The sequence below is a fragment of the Desarmillaria tabescens genome (genome assembly GCF_030435595.1).
Source record: "Desarmillaria tabescens strain CCBAS 213 chromosome Unknown EV420scaffold_33, whole genome shotgun sequence".
In the NCBI taxonomy this organism is placed as follows: Eukaryota; Fungi; Basidiomycota; class Agaricomycetes; order Agaricales; family Physalacriaceae; genus Desarmillaria; species Desarmillaria tabescens.
This window is the reverse complement of record NW_026848332.1, coordinates 134492-153396: the sequence shown is the minus strand read 5'-3', so window position 1 is coordinate 153396 and position 18905 is coordinate 134492. Positions and strand designations below refer to the sequence as shown.

The window sequence follows — 18905 nt, the reverse complement described above, 5'->3', positions numbered from 1 at the left end:
TTATTGAAACCAATCGTGCAGTGCACAGACCTATCAGGTGCGCTATCCTTTCTGAGATGAGACCCGGAATTAATGGAATGAGTTTCTTTCCGCAGTTCCTAAGGCGAACTCAGTTGACTCTGGAATTTACTATCCCTTAGGCTTCAGCACAAGAATTTAACGCGATTATCCTCGCCAATTCGCCTTCACTTTTTAGATGGAGCATTTTGTAACCCCTTTACCCAGAGTGAAGAGCATCTTCGGGGTGATCCACTGCCGGAGATTGCAGGTTTCATCCAAGCACATGGTCTGAAAGGCAAAGTCCTCCAAAGTACTGGATAGACTGTATTTTCTCTCGCATTGACGCCTCAGACTGGGACAGTCTCGACATTTCGAAAACACACCTATGTTGACCATGCATGCTCGGTATCCCAGCCAGCATTCCGTACAGCTTAATTTTCTGCGTTTTGGATCTCTAGGACGCAATTGACCTAGATAGCAACTCTATCCAAGGTGCCTCCCCACATTCCTACCTTGAAACCTCGGGCAGATGTCCAAGTGATGCTGGTGCGTTTGATGCTACTCCGCGTTTCACGGATGTTCTATCGCTAAAAATACGACGGACCGTGCTCCAAACCATGGGTAGATCTTACCCAAAAGCAGCAGATAATCCTTAGTAGGCGCCATTGAATCAACTGTACGGTCTTAGGAATCCCCGCCCGGTATCCTCATGAATCGCCGAGTGTGGTTCGAACTCGTTCAGTTGGATAGTTTTGGTTCAGCTTGGTTTAGTGACCACCGCCACCATCTTGGCGCTCATTACTGGAAGTAGGATCCCAGGGCATTTGCATGATATAGCTGTGGATGGCGCCTGAGTCGCTTTCAAGTTCCCCGCCATCACCAGAATGTCCATCTACTCGCCAGCAACCATTGCTTCTGAACTACCTGGTCCGCGAGACGTCTTTACGATTGATCCTCGTTACGTGAAGTCGGATGACAATATTTATCCTGCTAACCGACCGTACATCGACGTACCTCCACCGCATGCAGTAGCGAGACCACACCGGAAAGTACCTGGTCGCTCGGTCTATCTCGCAATAAGTAACATCGTTGGGTATAAGCAGAGGTTCAGCCTCTTACTCTGTAAGCCTCGTTAACCTCTACCGCTCTCTTTTAGTCCTGATAGTCATCAGTCATCATTTTCGGGGGCGCCCTCGCGGGATTCTGCCTATACACCGCACGAACTATGAACTTTGCCTTAATGAAAAAATACGCACCACCAGGTAATTCGTAACATAATGATCTTCAAAAAGCTCTATCGATTGATCCCTGATCCGTTCCTTAGGTCAATGGTTTTGGTTCAATCAGAGAACGTTCAAAGCCAATTATGCATTACACATATATACCGCCTTCTGTGAGTCATTCATCTGTATACTTTATCAACAACAGTCTGATTGGGTGAAGTTGGCGGAATATTCTCTTTGTTTCAGTTCCTTCCAGCAATTAGACGTGTAAGTTCTGCACAAATTCCAAATACTGCTCACTGATCCCGACACAAAGCGTGCTGTAATTTTGCACCGTCTAAATGGTACGTCTGCAGCTGCGGAATTAACTATAAATATATTCAACTCTTCGATATTCAGGCTACTTCGTGCTCATACTCTTGATCCCATCTAACGTCACTGGTGCCATCATAGGCTACAGGGCATTTGGCGGAGAGATAAACTCTCAGTCAATGTATTATACCCTGGGCATACTCTCCGCCGGCTGCCTTATCCTGGGATGGTTCAATGTCAAGAAAAACACTAGGGAACACCGCAAGTGGATGATCCGTACGTATATTTCTCCAAGCCGTCCCTATCAAAATCACTCATGCACTGAACGATTAAATAGGTGGTGTAGTAATATTTAGCGTCGCTATCACTGCACGACTGATCACCCTAGCCGCCCGGCAAATAGTAACCGACATTGGCAACTACCACTCTGTGCGTGCGAACACGTTTTGATTATCTCAATTCATAGAGGCATATCAGGTGTTCCGATGTGATGAGCTCCGTTCCGTCCTCACCAATATCACATCAATCCAGCTACTCTTCCCCACATGTGCCGGCGATGGCGTTGACCTCTCTAGCACATACGTTCCCGTTTATGCTGATGCCCGCGGAGATGCTCTCCACTCTATCGCGGCTACACGTGTTGTCCAGGGTATGGCTCTTTGGTTCGCCTTAATCATACACATCTTCGGGTGTGAAGCATATGTGGGTCCTTCCCAAATATACTCTAACCCATTCAACTCACGCACGGGCACAGCTCCAAATGACGGAAGAAGCAAACTATCAACGGCGCGGTTTTGTCCTCGAGCCGAAGTCGGATTCGTCTGTGAGCCTGGCCCCCTTTCCCGATAGTCCGCTGTAGTGCACGTGCATTTGCTTGCTTGTAGTAAATATGGTAGCCATCAACATGCATATGGTAGCATCGTTTCACTACTCAGGCTGCGACTATCTTCTAGGAGCGCGAAAGTGGATATCCTATGTATACGACTGAAGCTCCCATCTACATTAGAATTGCCCGCACTTACAAAGATGAAAACTCGTTCCCATCTTCTGGCGCTGTATCGCCTTGTTATGCGGTCTTGATGTTCCCTCACCAACTTGATCCTCAAAGAGCCGAGCTCACCCGGATCGTCATCGATGTACTTATTAGACCTTACGTCCGAATCGGAGGCCTTCATAGCATAAGGTCGGGACAATACTTTAGCTTATCTCCATCCTGGAGATTTCGTGTGCAACTTCAGTGAAAAACGAAGCTGGACAGTGGACACGGAATTCTGGGTGAATTTCGAATTTCGAAAAAACTAAGATTAGTCTAGAGACTAGCTAGCAGTAGTCCGCAGGACAGCAAAAAGGCACTACCAGGGTTCGAACCTGGGTTATGGGAATTACCTCTATCCATGAAGCATCAGAATCCCATGTGCTGCCACTACACCATAGCGCCCCATACGACGCTCGGTCTATTTTTTATCCCCAAATACGTGCCAAACTCTTCTTAATGCTTATGGAGTCGCTTTCTCTTCTGGACTGGCGGTCAAATTCAAGGCAGTGATTACACCTATACTCGACTGGGAGAACGACAATCAATACTGGAATTTGAGGCCGAGGCTGTTCTTGTCTGTCCTCCAATGCGAGTAAAATACGTACGCAAACAAGACGCAAAATACTAGTATCTGCTACCTTTCTTCCATTGTTGACCATATAAAAAGCGCAATCCCGTCCTCAGGCCCACACGTGTGACGGACGCTATGTCTGCACCAGACTTTGACTGATAAAGATGTTCGATAATTGATGGTATAGAGAAACACAGACTGGATGCACATGTCCTCCGATGGGATGGTGCGGAAGTCTGGCATACTATGAACATCCAGGCAAGAGCGATCATCTGATGGAATGGATGTCCCGACTAGCTCTCTCTGGACTACGATGGACATGAGATACGCAATGTGAAAGCACCGCAAAGGTGGACTCACATAGGGGAAGCAATCCGTGATAGTAGTTCCTCAAGGCAAATAAAGCGTCATCGGCGCTACATTCATTGATAGATTTTGCCATATAATCACGTCCTGAAACAGACGAAGCTTCTATAAGAACGTCACTCGATACGCGGGCACAGAGGACGACAGGAGGATGTCTTGATCCGGGGAAAAAAGTGCAAGACTCGAGGCCAAGGTAAATGTTGAAGGCAGCATAGAGATCAAAGTTGAGTTGAAGAAAAGGATTCGCAGGCAGAGGTTGATAAAGTGACGTCGTAGTGGTAAATGCGCTGTGAAAGGGATATCAAGCAAGTAACCACCACCATGGAGCCTTCCAGTGCATCTCACTCGATCCAAATTTCTTTCCTTTGATCGACTTTGCGCTTAGCACCTGAACACCGCAGCGGCAGCCAGGGATTATCACTAGTTCCAAGCGAGATTTGCTTGGATATCATATTGATACTGCTAGGACGAGGGTTAAACTTCGCTGAAAGCCACAAAGTCAAGGAATTAAAGTCGGTTTGAAAACATTCAATCCAAGCTCACCGACAGTCAGAGCTCGTAGGCTCCCCTCTGATGTTCGAACAGGAGAGGGCCTTTACCCGTTTGTACTGCATAGTCTTCTGTTGAGATTCAGCTAACGGGGAACTGATGCTTGCCAATTCGGCCCGGTACTTGGGGGGAAAAGGACAGGATCAACACTGCTTGCTTGTGAGTTACTCTGACCCTAGGGTGTCTAGACAAAAGACGACACAAGGAATAGCGAGAAGTACCAAGGAGAGAAACGGCATACCATATACGAAGTCCATTTGAGACACGACTCGATGTCGTACACCTCACTTGCCAGAACGTGATATGTTGCCTCGGCGCAAACTCGATAAGATAGTTTTGGGTTGAGCCTGTTGTTCTTCGAACAAGACGATCATCGTTGATTCAGGGAAGACGTAGAGAACACTAGAGCAGATGCGGATGTTCAAAGGACGAGCAATGAACCGAGTGAGTCGGAGTGACGTCATGCTCTGCCCGGCATGATTCGGCATTATGTCGGAGACTTAATCGACCTGGGCGCTCACTCTACCACGTTCGAGCTCGTTGTTTCATCAAATTTCCAGATATCTAATACTATAGTTAGGCTTGTAGATTTATTCAAAAATAAAATGCAATTTTATTCTGGGAGGGTCAAAATAATATGACGGACGATCCGTATTTGACACTCCGACGGCCGGCTGGCGGCTAGTAGACCCCTAGGCAGTTTCTCATTTCCGAGAGCTTGTCCATGTTCTGAAAATCAGCAACTTGTGTTTTTTGCGACTTCAGAGATCTAGGAAACCATTGAAGATTTACCAGTCGAATGCTAATGTCGGAGATATCAAGTCGAAACGATTCCAATTTGAAGGACATGCTGCATCCACCACAACCAAGTGACTTTACCCCTCGTCCTCTGCCTGCGAATCCTTTTCTTCAAGCCGGTTTCTATGCTGCATTCAATCTTTGCCTTAGTCTCGAGTCTCGTTCTCATCTTGTTTCCCTTCCGGATCCAAGACACCCTCCTGTTATCCTCTGCGCCCGCATTCTGGGATACGCTCTTATAGAGGCCCCCACCAACGTTGGCCGTGATCATATGGCAAAGTCAATCAACGATGGTAGCACCGACGATACTTTACTTGCTCTGGGCAAGTACTACGCCCAACGCTTGCTTCGCATATGTGAGTCTGCCTGTGCGATGCTTCATGTCGCATATCTCAACTTGTTTACAGTTGAAAGGGAGGAACGAACACTCTCTCCATCAGACCACCCCTCTTGTCCTGATATCGACAATGCGAAGGAGTTGTGTCAATACATCATGGAACAAGCCTCTCTGAATCATAGCACGGCAAAGAAAGCTGTGGGTTTCTTAGGTACCTCTTATGTTTCCTGCTGTGCTCACGAGCACGTAGGCTCTGCTTCGTGACGGTTATCATTGCCTTCTCAGAGCAGACACATATGATCGGAAGTACTTTGACCGAAATCCGTCTGCAATCCTTTCCCAGAACCCGAATTGTAACACATTCCCGCTCCAATGCGTCCATATATTCCCGAAGGGTCTCAACTCAAATTCAGGAGAGAACGATGATTCCCCATCTGATAAAGTATGTTTTCTGGTGATTGGATTTATATACGCTTAGCTCATAACTGCTATCAGCACGACTGGGTAGCCTCTGTATGGGCTGCGGTGTTTGGTCTGCACATGACAGAGCTTAACGGTGTCGGAACTCATCGGTTGCAGAATATACTCACGTTGTGCCCTGACCTTCATGACGGTTTTGACCAGTTGGCTTTGTGGCTCCGAGCTGTGGTATTTAGCCCGAATTTTTTGGTCTTCATAATCTCATGGCATCATTCAGGCTAACCAACCTAACACATATGTCATTGAGACCGTTTCGGTAGGCGTATTACGAAGTCTCCCAAATCGTGTTGTCACCTTCACTACGCCCGATCCTCAAGCTCTGCCGCTTCCCAGCCCTGACTATCTAGCTATCCATGCTGCTTGTTGTCGCATCGCTCATATGTCGGGTGCTATTGATTATGTGGACGACGTTCTCCAGGATGAGGAAGAGATATGTGAACGGATTGAGCGCATGGGGATTCTCGCTGAGGATGGATCATCAATGGACCTTTTTGATAAGTATATGACGGCTGCTATCAGAATCTGAGTCCCACAAGCTTTTTCATCGTGCCTTTTTTTGTATTTTACCCTCTTGTGCCTTCACACAATAGTTGCATTACAAGTTATAGATAATCGATATTGGGTTTTAATAAATGAAGTATCAACGACTTGAAAGATGGAAAGTTGTGTGCTCGCCTGAACATAAGTTTTCATCCGTTACACTGCATGATAGTCTCAATGATTGAGCCTGAAATATTGAATTTGAAAGATATTTATTTTCATAATATAACGACGACAATACAATCACTCTGCTCATAGCAAACCTGCTAAGAGGCCCAGCTATAATTCCACTAGTATTGCTCCGGGCGGCACTTCAATGTCGAAGGATCGATGGCGTAGTGCATTCCTGGTCTGTCGTATTGGACATTCACAGCGACACCTCGCTGTCCTGTCCCGTCGACAGTGCAAAAGAGATATTGCCTTTTTCGAGTGTTCAGTCGAATCATTTAATTCAATGACATGCGGACTGAACTGAGAATGAGAAAGGCACATTTCGCCTTGAGGATCACCGTCAATTTTATCTAGGCACTTAAATGAATACGCACACGTAATTTGCCTCGACTGTCATTGCGTCAAGGCTAGTAGTCCATTCCCGCAACAAGCTGGCCGACGAACCTAAGGAATAGCAAGACACTAAAATCAGAGATGACATCCATCCCATGAGAATTCTTCACCGCCGGTAATCGAAGCTAGCACTACCAACATCCCGCCCCGATGTGGCCGATGGACATCACGCTCCTTTGCCGAGGCTCAAGGGTGACTGGCACAAAGCTTCCACTCTCCTCGATAATCCCCGAATGACCGAGATTTGCATCAGCAAGCAGTGCAACGATATATTAACGCCACCTAGCAAAAGAATACAATACCGACTTCCTCAGCTGCGGTGGGGTGGCGGTGGGTAGGTTGGCGGAATGTGCGGGTAAAAGGAAGTACGAATTCATTTCGAACTTCGTCTTAGCATGGCGCAAGATACGGAACACGCCACACTAGATATAGGACACTTTAGAATAAGAACGTGTTCGAAGGAAGGGCCCGAAGAGAAATATATCCAAGTCCAATGTGAACGGTATCGTGAATACGAGGCAGACAAGGTCAACCCTGGGTGGACTTGAAGCCCGAATTTTGCCTTATCATCGTGCTACGGTATTCCGTAATGACAGATGAGGCCTTCTTGTGCTGAGCTAGTGCCTACTCGGAAACAAATCCATAGGACGACGGGTGACAGGTAAACGTCATTCGAGCCCTGACCCTAGGAAATCATGATCCGATAGCTGCGACGACCAAATACTTGGCCCACTTGTTCGACGACATGATCAGCATTCCGCAGTCGCAGCGTACGTGGGTCGCGGGCGTAAAAGGAATCTTGAAGACTCGAGTTGGGTATTTAACAGTGTAATCGAAGGCAGCTCACCCACTTGACCACTGCGCAAAGCCAAAAAAAAGGTTCCAATTGCGCGTAGAAGCCACAGTAACGATAAGTATATCTATGGCTGAGAACGAGCAGCCGAAATATATATCTCCCAGGAAATGAGACAACTCTCGCAGTATCCTTGAGTCACTTATTGAAAGTGCAGCGGGAGGACTAGTCTATCCGAGACGCTAACTGGGTAAAAGCTGGGTATATTTGGACGTTCCGGACACGGAGTACTCACTAGATCAGAAAAGTCAAACTCGTTGTCATTGTAAATGAACTTTGGAACTTTAGGCAGAGTTTCCCCCACGAATTTTGAATGTCGTCGGAACTCAAGTAATAGCAGGCGCTTCCGCTGTCATTCCGTCTCGGTCGTTCCGATGATGAAGAAGCAGTATAACCACCGCAGTGTCCACGAGACTGGTGGATACATGCATAAAGTACATTCTTCCTTGCAAGCGCCACTGATTGATGGTTTCACGTTCATATTGAAAGCCAAGCGCTACAAATACATCCACCGACGTGGCTGTTCAATATTTCAATCCGTGAGCAGAAAAGCAAGTGAAAGGAAAGGAATATTTATACGTACAGATAGGGCTAACAATCAGTGCGAGGGTCCACCGTGACAATCTTAGTGCAAGGTATAAAACAGGAACGAGATCGCGTGAGACACTTTTCTTGGGCGTGCCGGGCAAAACCCTGACTTGAACTTCAACCATCACCGTCCCCAACGGAAACGCCATTAATAGCGTCGAGCTCGCTGTCCGCGACGACGACGAGCACCTTTTTTTATTCCTTATTTTAGGGTCATATGGACCCCAACGCTGTCGCTGGAAGCGAATCACCACCATTACGTTCTACCATTCTCAGCTCCTTCCTGCGAGGACGACCTCGAAATACCTCCCAATCCCATCCTGAAGTTCCTAGAGAGTTGTCACCATCACCTACAGGCCAGCCACCGTCGCCAGTGGCAGCAGAAGGCAGCCACAGACGCCGGCCAGCAGCGGCAATCATGCCGCCGACAGGTGGCGTTGTACAGCCATCTGTGTCAGCAACCAGCACCACGTCTACCGGCGGCCTTGGATTATCCCACATGCTGCGACGACGACGTTCCGGGGGCGTGACATCAACGCAGACGAGCCCTGTCGTGCCAGCACTGCCGTCGCCAGCAGCACTCGTACAGGCGACTACACTTTCGACGGCACCAGCATCGCGGCCAAGTACTGGCCCTAGCCACCGCCTACGTCTCGTTCCCCATCTAGACTCTCGCCGCTCGCTTAGGTTCGATGCCATATCGCGCGATGTCAAGGAGGGAGATACCCCGTTGCGCATTGGTCGATTCACGGATCGCTCAGGGATAGGCCTTGCCGCTGTCAATGCCCTACATAATAACAAGGTCGCATTCAAGAGCAAGGTCGTATCCAGGGCCCACGCAGAGATTTGGGTCGATTCGAACGCTAGATTCTTCGTCAAAGACACAAAGTCATCATCAGGGACATTCTTGAACCATGTCCGACTTTCTCCAGCCAATACAGAATCGCGGCCGCACCAGATCAAGGATGGTGATATCCTTCAGCTCGGTGTGGATTACCAAGGTGGAGCAGAGGATATTTACAAGTCGGTAAAGATCCGGATTGAGCTCGGCAGGGAGTGGCAAGCTGCTGCAAATGCTTTCAAGTGCGTTGGTTACTTTCTCTCTTCATCTTTGTGTCTCACGGCTGTTCAGTACGAATGCCTTGAAAAATCTCAAGTCTCTTTCTGCCACCGTTGCACCTGCGAAACCGGTAGCCGGAACAAAAACCGCCACGAAATCAACGATTCCGGATTGTTGCATATGTTCGTATCTGCCGCTTGATTATCCGGATTTCATCATTAATACTTCAACAGGTCTCTTCAGCGTCACGATTCGTCAAGCTCTGTTCATTGCCCCCTGCTCACACACCTTCCACTACAAATGCATCCGACCTCTTCTCGAATCGCACCACCCTGCTTTTTCTTGTCCGCTCTGCCGAACATTTGCCGATCTCGAAGAGGATGTCGAGGTAGATGCGGAGGCCGATGATGAAGACGACGAATCTTCGGTGGCAGAGGACAGCCCTAGGAAACGAGAGAAAGAGGCAGCTGATGCCTGCGGTGCTGAGACGGAAGTCGAGGGTGATGCTGGCAGTCGGGTACGCAGGCGCTCCCGGGGACCTAGTATGGATCTCATGGACGAAGAGGAAGAGGAAGGCGAGGAGATGATGATCGATGGTGACCTACGGTCCGGCGAGATGGATGTCGACCACGAGGCCCTACACATCGACAGTGAAGGCAGTGGCGAGGGGGGGAGTGCTGGTGAAGGAATGCATGTAGATGTTGATACCCCGGACACAGGCGACGATGGCGAAGAGTCTGGTACGAAGCGTAAGCGGTGATTGTATCGTTGTATTCCTGGATGACTTTGAACGACTTAGGGTAGAGCGTATTTTAATTCCATTTGATGACGAGCATATTTAATCTATGTTTCAAAGTAAGTTAAATAATTGAGAGTAATGTAAGGTAGCACACACTAATATCCTGATTTCTTGCATCGCTGATTTCTGATGGAGATGCAGGGCAAATATTTGGGCTTCCCACAATTTTTGTGCTTTGTATGGCCAAGCAAAGCACTAAATGACTGTACCTTCAACTTTCGTAAAGCCATACATAGCTCATTGCAGCATATACAAGTAACTTAACACAGCGCAGACACCGAATTCGAGCAGAGGTATTATTATCCGTGGGAACATCAATCTATTTCAAACTCAGATTCACTCCTCCTTCGAACCAGATCTGCAGATCTCTGAAATTCCCAGCTGTGCACTTCGCAGCATTCTTCCGCCAGCATCATCAGAACGTGTGCCTTTCGTATGTTGAGGTCCTTGGGTTAGACCAATCTCCCGTTAATAACGTGCGCACCGACCAAGCAGTCCGAATATCTATGTAGCTGAGACTCAGAATCTCGGATCCGAACGTTGAACATTGACCCCCATGTCTGTCTTATTTTTTGCGGCAGTTGCGTTTGGTCTGGGCACGTTTGCTAGTCCTATCGCGAGTAGGGGGGGACCTCGAGGACAGATTGTCCTCGCGCAGAGTGCCCTTGCTGAGGTTTTGAAGCGGGGCGCTCCAATCTTAGGTGCGTTCCGTTACTGCTCTGAAACGCGCCATCTCCTAAATATTCTCTTGCAGGATATGATGAGGGATGTCTTCAGTCGAGCGCAACTTGTGACTGGATGGCCAAGTATCCGGACGATACAAGGATCGTGCATATGAGTATTCCTGGGACGCATGATGCTGCAACTTGTATGTCTTTTGACGGTGACGAGGAGAATATTAAGCTGATATAATTATAGGGAACTATTCACAGACGACACAGGATGAGTTCATTCAGTATACCGGAGAGTGAGTGGGTCGCTTGCAGATGAGGAAATCACTTATATATAATACCCAATCCACCAGGATTGCGGCAGCGCAGTATTATCGGTGTCAAGAGCACTCCCTCTTTCAGATGCTCAATGGCGGAGTCCGAGCATTTGACTTGCGAGTCGCTTATAATCCTGGAAATGTACGTCATGGATTTCGACACTTTGAACTCGTCATCAAACTAATTATGCGACTAGGACACTATCGGATTTTACCATTGTAAGGATTTCCGTTACGCACTTGGGGGGCCTGATGTTAATGATTGATAATCAGCTGCGGCCTTGTTAAGCCCAACAACCACGATCGAAGATGTATTCTTTGGCTTCTACAGCTGGCTTGACAAGCACCCCACGGAGGCGCTCCTCATCTCCATCAACCACGAGAGCGGTACCGGTACACCGAACGATGCCAAATTTTACGAGCATTTGTACGATCTGTTCAATAGCAGCCCGGCTACTGAGTACTGGGTTCAAACTAACGGGACAGTGGGTTACAACAACCTGCACGCGTAAGGCTTGCTAACCCCCTTGTAGCTCGGTACTCTCGGTGAAGCCCGAGGAAAGATGACGCTCCTCCAACGATTTAGCTACGATCTCCTCCCGGCCTACGACACTAACAGGATCGGGATCTACCTCGATGCGGATCAATGGACTGATAATGGGGCTAACATCTCTATTGTATACAATGAGGCTGAGAACCAGGTCGCGTACATTGAGGTGAGCCTGATCTTAACAGATGGAAACAGGTGGCTGATCTAGAAGCATAGGATTACTATGAGATAGGGTTAGAGGTCGGGGCTGGGGCTGCAGAGAATATCCAGTGGAAGTTTAATGCCACGACGGCGCATATTCAGGATGCCATCGACAATCACCCAGATCAACTGTATATCAGTTTCGCTAGCTCCGAACATAATCTAGACTCGCCTCCCGAAACGCCCCGGGTGAGTTCTCATCTCGGAATCCTATCATTCAAGTGCTCATGATGTGGTAGATCATGGCCCTGGGTAACGGGACAGATGTTCCTGGGGTGAACCAGAAGCTGCTTCCTTGGCTTCAGAATAGGAAAGGATCGAGATTCGGAATTATCAGTGCGTTTTGTCGTTTCCTTGTCATGAAGAGTGATGTTAATAGACTTCGAGTGCTTGACTTTTTCGATAGTGTTCCCGGTTTGGTTGAAGCTATCATTGGTGTATGAGGGTGTAAATTACGATGGATATTATAGTAATGTGTAATGATATAATGTCCGGAGAAACTGACATCCAAGTCTAATACCTGTAACGCAGACCAGCCTTTGCAAAGCATCTCTTGTAATCGGTGATATTATCGGAGAACAACACCATAGCCGGGAGAAGCGTGTCCTCAATCTTGGCTGGCTGCACATAAGCCTGCCAGTCACTCCAGAGATCATTCCGGTACCACTGGACACCTCCTCCAAGGTCGACCCGGGTGACCTGGAAAAATGCGGCTTCGATTTGGGCGATAATAGCCTTCCGTTGTGCCTGGAGATCAACCACCCAGGGTTTCTTCAAAGGCAATTCCGCCTTGAATTCGCGGATAGCGAGGAATCCCTGACCTCTACCACGAAATGCAAAAGAAATATACTAAGATAATGGACGGTTAGACAGAACTTTCCGAGAGATGGTGGTGATTTATCCTTACCTTGAGAATATCCCCCATGTCCTTGTTGGTAACCATCCTCTCGGAAAATGGGTCATCGTATGCGACACGCAGCTTCCTCAGATCAGGAAAGTGTCGGATGATGCTATCGCCGTGTGTTAGCATGTCGCCAGGTATTGACAGTGTATGAATCGCTGCAGTAGTTTGGCCCATCGTCTGTATGTCCTCGTCCTATTTAATATACGCGTTTGAACTGTGGATTGGTTGGGATATTATAACCCGTGAGGTCGATCTCGTTCAGTGCTCGCTTAGGAAATATGACTGCTAGAAATGGGGGACATGCCAGAACGCGCAGACGAGGCAACGACGAAGGTTCCAAAGCAAAGGCTGGGTGACCCGCGCCCACCCTGTCCAAGGATAAAGTCGCAATCTTTAGGTGGGTCAACGATGGGAGATAGTTCAGCACATGAGCGAGCTGGGGTAGTTTAGTCTCGTAGGACGCTGTTTCGAGCGTTAGTCGTGTTATCTGGGAGTTCATCATGGAAGACATAGAGCTGTCGTTCCACTTGCAAGCGTGCAGTATAACGTCTGAGGTGTTCGGAATACCCTGGAAGAGCCTGACGGAATTTGCAGACCTCTGAAGGACTATACACGTATTAATTGACGGAAGTGTGAGCCAAGATAGATGGCACACCGGTCACCAAGGTAAATTCCTCGATCGGAAGAGAGCGCAATGCGGAAATATCCGCTTGAGTAACATCCCCTCCCAGTTCACATTGTCTGACAACCAGACGCTTCAGCTTGCTCAGTTTCGCGATCGATTTGAGAAGGCGATGAGATATTATGACGGAATCAAGAGTAAGAGAATTTATTTCCTCCATCTTAACCATTGCCTTGCAATAAACTCGGAGAAACTCCGCATATAGAGGGTGTCTCCGGAATCCAGTCCTCAAAGGTACAGTCTTTGACACTCGATGCCAGATCGCAAGCCCAAGACGAGCCCTTGTTAATCTCGAGACAGAATTTAAGGGAAGAAACGGGGTCCTCTTTGGCGTTCTGACGTTTGCGCCCTCGAAATTCGACCGACCTGTAAAGGCGAGGCAAGGCAACAGAACAGAAATACCGGCAAACAAAGACAAGGCTAGAGAATATAGCCCTGCATTGCGTCTCGGTTATCTCGTCTGAAGGCTCAAAGTAACTGAAGATCTCCAAGTAAATCTCGCTTGGAATTAGTGATAATTCCCAGTTGCCACTGCGGCGTGCAGGTGCTAAGGGCCAAGTCAGTCAAAGGAAAGAAATTTGGATCGAGTGAGACGCACTGGACCACTCGAAAGACTCCATGGTTAATTGCTTGATATTGAACTTGGACACTTGAAAGCGAGTTGAAAGAAAGAGTAGAAAGAGCGCATTATTTGGTATTGTTTGATTCTCTGCAGTTCATTAAATCCTGTCGACACATGTGCACAGCCACCTTGTTCTTTCTTTTGCTTCTATTCGATGATATTCCTTTATTCCTTTCATGGCTTGTCGTTGTCCCCCATATTCTACGCTTGTTCCTTATGGAATAGACCGTACAAATCAGGGTCTTGATCCAGAACTGTCGCTTTCAGTGATTATAACGGATGATAAAAACGTCCTTCTCCGTATTTTAACTGGACAATATTGGGCAAGCCATCGTGTTTCAGATCTATGTGACGTCTATTACCATTGAAAGTATGTAAGGGACGAGTCTTTTACCTAAAGGCTCTGGTTCTTATACCCTTTTCAATAGGCCCTCCTTCCATCGTGATGAACGTTCATCCACTTGGCGCCGACGCCTGCCATTGTTGACCAATCTTCTTGTCTCTGAGAAAAGTGAGATAAGGGTCGGGTTTCCATATCGCTGTTGTGTTATCGGCGGTTCGAAGGTCTTAACTCTCGCACGTTCGCTCCCGCTATCCAACCGTTAAGATCCGCGAGGAGTTTACATCTCCTTTTGTTACATATCATCCGTCAACGTAGTTTTTCTGCTTGATTAGTCGTCTGGTACGATATTCGAACGTGGGTCCTGTTGGTATCACGCTGATATGCGTTGTCTTTTAGGGACGGACACTCTTAGGCAACGATCACCCTTCCCCGCGTTTCATTTCTGCCATGAACTCGACATCGGGGGCGCAGCTTGCGACGGATACTGTGCCAACCATGCAGTATTCCGTCGTGGCTCAGTCCTTTGTCGCTCTTTTCTGCGTGTATCATTTACTTGCACCCCACTTTACGACCTCTAAACAGCTATCATGGATCATCACGACCATCGTTAGCTGTATCATGACCTTCACCAGTCTCCCGTTTCTCTGGAAATTTGTCACGAACTACAGTGTGAAAAACGTCACACACATTCCGTATCTGGCGGTCCCTGCCAATAGGTTTTTCCAGGCGTATCTAGCGTGGTACGAACAATCTTCTTTAGCTGTAGACCTTCTATTGAATACGATCTACAGCGATCTGATGACCGGAACAATCTATTATCGTTCCCAAATATCAATCGTGACTGGCTGGTTCCACCATATATTATATATTATGATTGTAGAGATTGCCATCAGGCGATCGTTCGCTCATGTGTTTTGCCTCTGTTGTATCATGGAGGTACCGTATCTTCTCTATGAGAAATCTATGCACGTCGTAACATCGTCTTTCAGTTTCCTACTTTTATTCTCGGGTTGGGATCCTTGTATCCATCCTTACGTTCCAACGTCTTCTTTGCTCTATCATTTTTCGCCACCAGGATCGTACTCCATCTAATGCTATGTATCTCCTATTATCTTCCCAACAACCGCCTCTACGCCACCAATGGTTCCTTCATTCCTGCTATCCTTCTTACCCTCGTGTTTCCCCTGCACGCCATGTGGTTCCACGCTTGCATCAAAGGCTTCGCTCGCCGAGGAGCTAAGGCCCGAAGCGGTGTTGCTTTGCCTCCGTCCACTGAGGGCACTGCTCATCTTCCGCCTGTCATCACGATCGAACACGACTATCATTACAAGCACGTCTCCGACTCAACTTCTCTGCGTTCCCGGCTGATCCCGCATGCTATTCGGCGGCCTTACAATTACTACCGTTGGCGGTTGTCTCAAAGGAGGCAAGCTGTAAGGCAGTATTGGCAGACTCGTACACGCGGAGTTTACGAATTGCTCCCTGAGAGAGACAGGGTTTTTGAATACGTTGGACTTGGACGAGGGTCGGCCACTCGTGCTGCTGCGTAAACACCGCGTTGTGTTGGGTTACTAAGTATGAATGTCACTTACATTTTCCTTACATTACTGCAGTGACACACCAGACTTCGAGCGCTTCGAGCGGGCTGAAAAATGTTCCTACGATCGACTGCCGCGGACCTTCCGCATTGCCGTAGGCACTTTCTCTCCGGCACCATTCATACATCTAAAGGAAAACATTCGTGCTATGGTATAACCTCGGAAACACTCACGCTACTTAATTCATTGCACTGAACATGATGCTCTCGGCGTTGATCTTGATTCGGTACAGAAAGAACATGAAGAAGTTCCGGTACCGGCAGAGTCCGCACATCGGCATCCAAGCAGCTTGGGAATTTGTATTTCCGTGATTTTTCAGCCACAATCTTCCAATTTTCCGACCACACGCTACACATATATAAGGCCAAGATGATTCAACAGCACGGAGGATTTTCTTCCTTTTTGTTCTTTGAACAAAACTCTAACTCTACTCTCAGTTTCCATGATGGTGGAAAGTATTATGACCCCTACGCCTCGCTCATCTGTTACCGCTCTTGATACAACGCTACGGTCCTATTCACCTCAAATTCGTTCCGTCTCTCTGGAACAAGAAATCGCCGTTGACGAACATAGGATCGAGAAATATGGCGCTAATGACCCGCAAGAACCCAAGCCCAAGAACGACTCTTCAATATTTGACACGACACCTCCCGACCCTAACATGGTGACCTGGACGGACGCGAACGACCAACTTAATCCGCAGAACTGGAGCGAGAAAAAGAAATGGACCATCACGGGCCTTTGCATTCTTCTCGCCCTTAATGTGTGCGTGATCCTCGTTATTAAGGGTGGTTCTGCTTTGCTGATACTTCCATTTCTCCGGCCCAGCACTTTTTCATCATCGGCGCCAACTTCAGCTACTTCCGATATAATAGCTGCTTTCGACATTAACACCGAGACAGCATATGCTCTTGTAACTGTTTTCCTGTTGGGTTATGTCGTAGGAGTGCGTTTCCCATATGCTCACCTCTTGCTACTCGGCTAACTGCTTTCAATAGCCGGTGCTCTGGGGTCCAGGAAGCGAACTCTACGGTCGACGGCCTGTCATGTTAGGCACAATGACAGCTTACACCCTGTTCCATCTTGGTCAGGCCCTGGCTCAGAACATTCAAACATTGATGATCTGTCGCTTCTTTGGAGGCTTCTTTGCCGTGGGTCCGCTAACAGTTAACGGAGGTGACCAATTTCTTGTCACTTTTCTCATGTATTAGTGCCTTAAACGCGTACTCTATAGGTATTATTGCGGATGTATGGCCGGCACTTGGTCGAGGTCCTGCAACCAGTTTGTTCTCTGCGAGCGTTTTCATGGGACCAGTCCTTGGGCCCATCGTCGGTGGATTGTAAGCAATAGATCCCTTATCACTGGCCGCCGAATGTCACTGATTGTTATTCTAGCATCGCTACAAGTCCAGTTTCGTGGAGATGGATTTTCTGGGTCATGATGATGTTTGCCGGGCTTTGTACAATTTTGGGATTTCTGTTCCTCCCGGAAACTTACGCGCCGGTTCTTCTCCTGAAGAGGGTATGCGTTTCTTTGCGAGATTCGTCGATTCTTTCTGACTTGTTCGTCCCAGGCCCAAATTTTGAGGAAGGACAACCCTGAGAAGAATGCGGATCTGTATGCTGAACATGAGAAGCAAGATTGGTCCGTCAGAGGGGTCCTCCATCGAACCTTGTATCGGCCTTTCCAGATGCTTCTGATGGAGCCCATCCTCGTTCTTGTAACCGTTTACCTTTCCATTGTGTATGGCGTCCTATACGCTCGTAAGTCCTTCTCATTCAGATACGTTCAAATACTTATGGTTTCTACAGTATTTGAAGCAATCCCTGTCATCTTTGTCGAGACCCGTGGCTTCACGATCTGGCAGAACGGTCTCATCTTCATTGGTGTTGGTATTGGTACCTCGTTGGGCTCCATCATCAACCACCTTTGCTCTCGTCATTATCCTGAGCTCGTCCCTAGGTGGAAGGGCTTCCCACCTCCTGAAGAACGTCTGTATGGTGCTATGATTGCGGGTCCTTGTCTCGTTATCGGAGCCTTCTGGTTGGGATGGACTGGTCAGTACGCAAGCATTCCGTGGTACGTTCCGGCCATCAGCACCATCCTCATCGGTGCCGGTATCAACTTGATTTTCATGTCCTTCCTGGTGTGTGATTATCATAATCACTTCGAATGTTCGCTGACAAACAAACAGAGCTACCTTGTCGATACGTATCTGTACGTAAATTTGTTCTGCGCCAAGTTGCTTCCGGTGCTGAGTGATCTTCTAGCATGTATGCGGCGTCTGCTTTTGCCGCGAATACGATCATACGGTCGCTGGTGGCGGCTGCCTTCCCTCTTTTTACCGTCCAAATGTACCATAACGTAAGTTTTCTCACCCGGCGGATTTACTTCCACCGAGAACTTGCTACTGACATATACGTGCTTACAGCTGGGTATTAATTGGGCATCAACGTTGATCGCTTTGATCGCATTAGTCCTTGCGCCCAGTCCTTTCCTCTTCTACAAGTATGGCGGGCAAATCCGAAGTCGAAGTAAATTTGCGCCGTGCATTGTAAGCGAATACCTTATTTCCAACGAAACGTACCTTATACTATTGAATTAGGATCTCAAGATAGCGAAACAACTAGAGATTGAGGATCAACGAGGCGCCAAGGCTGTATAACTGACTGATCGGCGAGTTTGAATATGTAACGAACGAACGAACGACCAACATCCTATGGATGGAGAGCGAGACGGAATGACGAATGGACATCCCTACGAGCCGGCGGGCGCCTCATTGACGGGAAATTGTCAAGGAACGTTTATAATATATATCATAATGCAACTGTTAATGACTCATGGAAAAAGTAGATGTCCATAGACTTAGACTCCCACGCCGCATAACATGATGACTGTAGCTATAGCCATATTATCCAATGGATTACTGTTTCCTAGACC

The 18905-nt window shown here is 47.8% G+C and overlaps 7 protein-coding genes and 1 non-coding gene across 8 annotated transcripts; 6 read left to right on the top strand and 2 right to left on the bottom strand.

The window, feature by feature from the left end:
* Nucleotides 1-1600: 1600 nt before the first annotated feature.
* Nucleotides 1601-2394, top strand: EV420DRAFT_1274136 (uncharacterized protein; the record flags this gene model as incomplete). The annotated part of the gene is made up of 4 exons (XM_060467813.1): nucleotides 1601-1811; nucleotides 1873-1964; nucleotides 2013-2237; nucleotides 2290-2394. Coding segments are annotated over 4 exons (633 nt in total), but the record flags the coding sequence as incomplete, so codon positions are not given.
* A 488-nt stretch (nucleotides 2395-2882) lies between these two features.
* EV420DRAFT_t185 lies at nucleotides 2883-2973 on the bottom strand. Its single transcript has one exon. It is a non-coding gene; the product is annotated as a tRNA-Gln (tRNA).
* A 1725-nt stretch (nucleotides 2974-4698) lies between these two features.
* Nucleotides 4699-6331, top strand: EV420DRAFT_1560326 (uncharacterized protein). The gene is made up of 5 exons (XM_060473812.1): nucleotides 4699-5211; nucleotides 5263-5390; nucleotides 5443-5634; nucleotides 5688-5840; nucleotides 5890-6331. Exons 1-5 carry the CDS (start codon nucleotides 4857-4859, stop codon nucleotides 6196-6198), a joined length of 1137 nt encoding a protein of 378 aa, XP_060327660.1. The 5' UTR covers nucleotides 4699-4856; the 3' UTR covers nucleotides 6199-6331.
* A 2385-nt stretch (nucleotides 6332-8716) lies between these two features.
* EV420DRAFT_1274230 (SMAD/FHA domain-containing protein) lies at nucleotides 8717-10037 on the top strand (the record flags this gene model as incomplete). Its single annotated transcript, XM_060467822.1, has 3 exons — nucleotides 8717-9300; nucleotides 9350-9459; nucleotides 9511-10037. 3 exons carry the CDS (start codon nucleotides 8717-8719, stop codon nucleotides 10035-10037), a joined length of 1221 nt encoding a protein of 406 aa, XP_060327659.1.
* A 595-nt stretch (nucleotides 10038-10632) lies between these two features.
* Nucleotides 10633-12258, top strand: EV420DRAFT_1646064 (PLC-like phosphodiesterase; the record flags this gene model as incomplete). The annotated part of the gene is made up of 9 exons (XM_060477858.1): nucleotides 10633-10777; nucleotides 10831-10944; nucleotides 10995-11043; nucleotides 11101-11206; nucleotides 11262-11283; nucleotides 11338-11549; nucleotides 11598-11780; nucleotides 11831-12004; nucleotides 12055-12258. 9 exons carry the CDS (start codon nucleotides 10633-10635, stop codon nucleotides 12256-12258), a joined length of 1209 nt encoding a protein of 402 aa, XP_060327658.1.
* Nucleotides 12259-13227: 969 nt separating this feature from the next.
* On the bottom strand, nucleotides 13228-14085 carry EV420DRAFT_711966 (uncharacterized protein). Its single transcript, XM_060483179.1, has 2 exons — nucleotides 14000-14085; nucleotides 13228-13948 (listed from the first exon to the last, which is right to left on the bottom strand). Exons 1-2 carry the CDS (start codon nucleotides 14019-14021, stop codon nucleotides 13563-13565), a joined length of 408 nt encoding a protein of 135 aa, XP_060327657.1. The 5' UTR covers nucleotides 14022-14085; the 3' UTR covers nucleotides 13228-13562.
* A 516-nt stretch (nucleotides 14086-14601) lies between these two features.
* EV420DRAFT_711697 (uncharacterized protein) lies at nucleotides 14602-16161 on the top strand. The gene is made up of 4 exons (XM_060483178.1): nucleotides 14602-14705; nucleotides 14763-15106; nucleotides 15158-15302; nucleotides 15356-16161. Exons 2-4 carry the CDS (start codon nucleotides 14814-14816, stop codon nucleotides 15914-15916), a joined length of 999 nt encoding a protein of 332 aa, XP_060327656.1. The 5' UTR covers nucleotides 14602-14705; nucleotides 14763-14813; the 3' UTR covers nucleotides 15917-16161.
* Nucleotides 16162-16424: 263 nt separating this feature from the next.
* EV420DRAFT_1274269 (MFS polyamine transporter) lies at nucleotides 16425-18630 on the top strand (the record flags this gene model as incomplete). Its single annotated transcript, XM_060467825.1, has 11 exons — nucleotides 16425-16729; nucleotides 16793-16910; nucleotides 16963-17140; nucleotides 17199-17304; nucleotides 17360-17486; nucleotides 17539-17728; nucleotides 17777-18111; nucleotides 18160-18182; nucleotides 18236-18329; nucleotides 18397-18519; nucleotides 18571-18630. 11 exons carry the CDS (start codon nucleotides 16425-16427, stop codon nucleotides 18628-18630), a joined length of 1659 nt encoding a protein of 552 aa, XP_060327655.1.
* Between the last annotated feature and the right edge of the window lie 275 nt (nucleotides 18631-18905).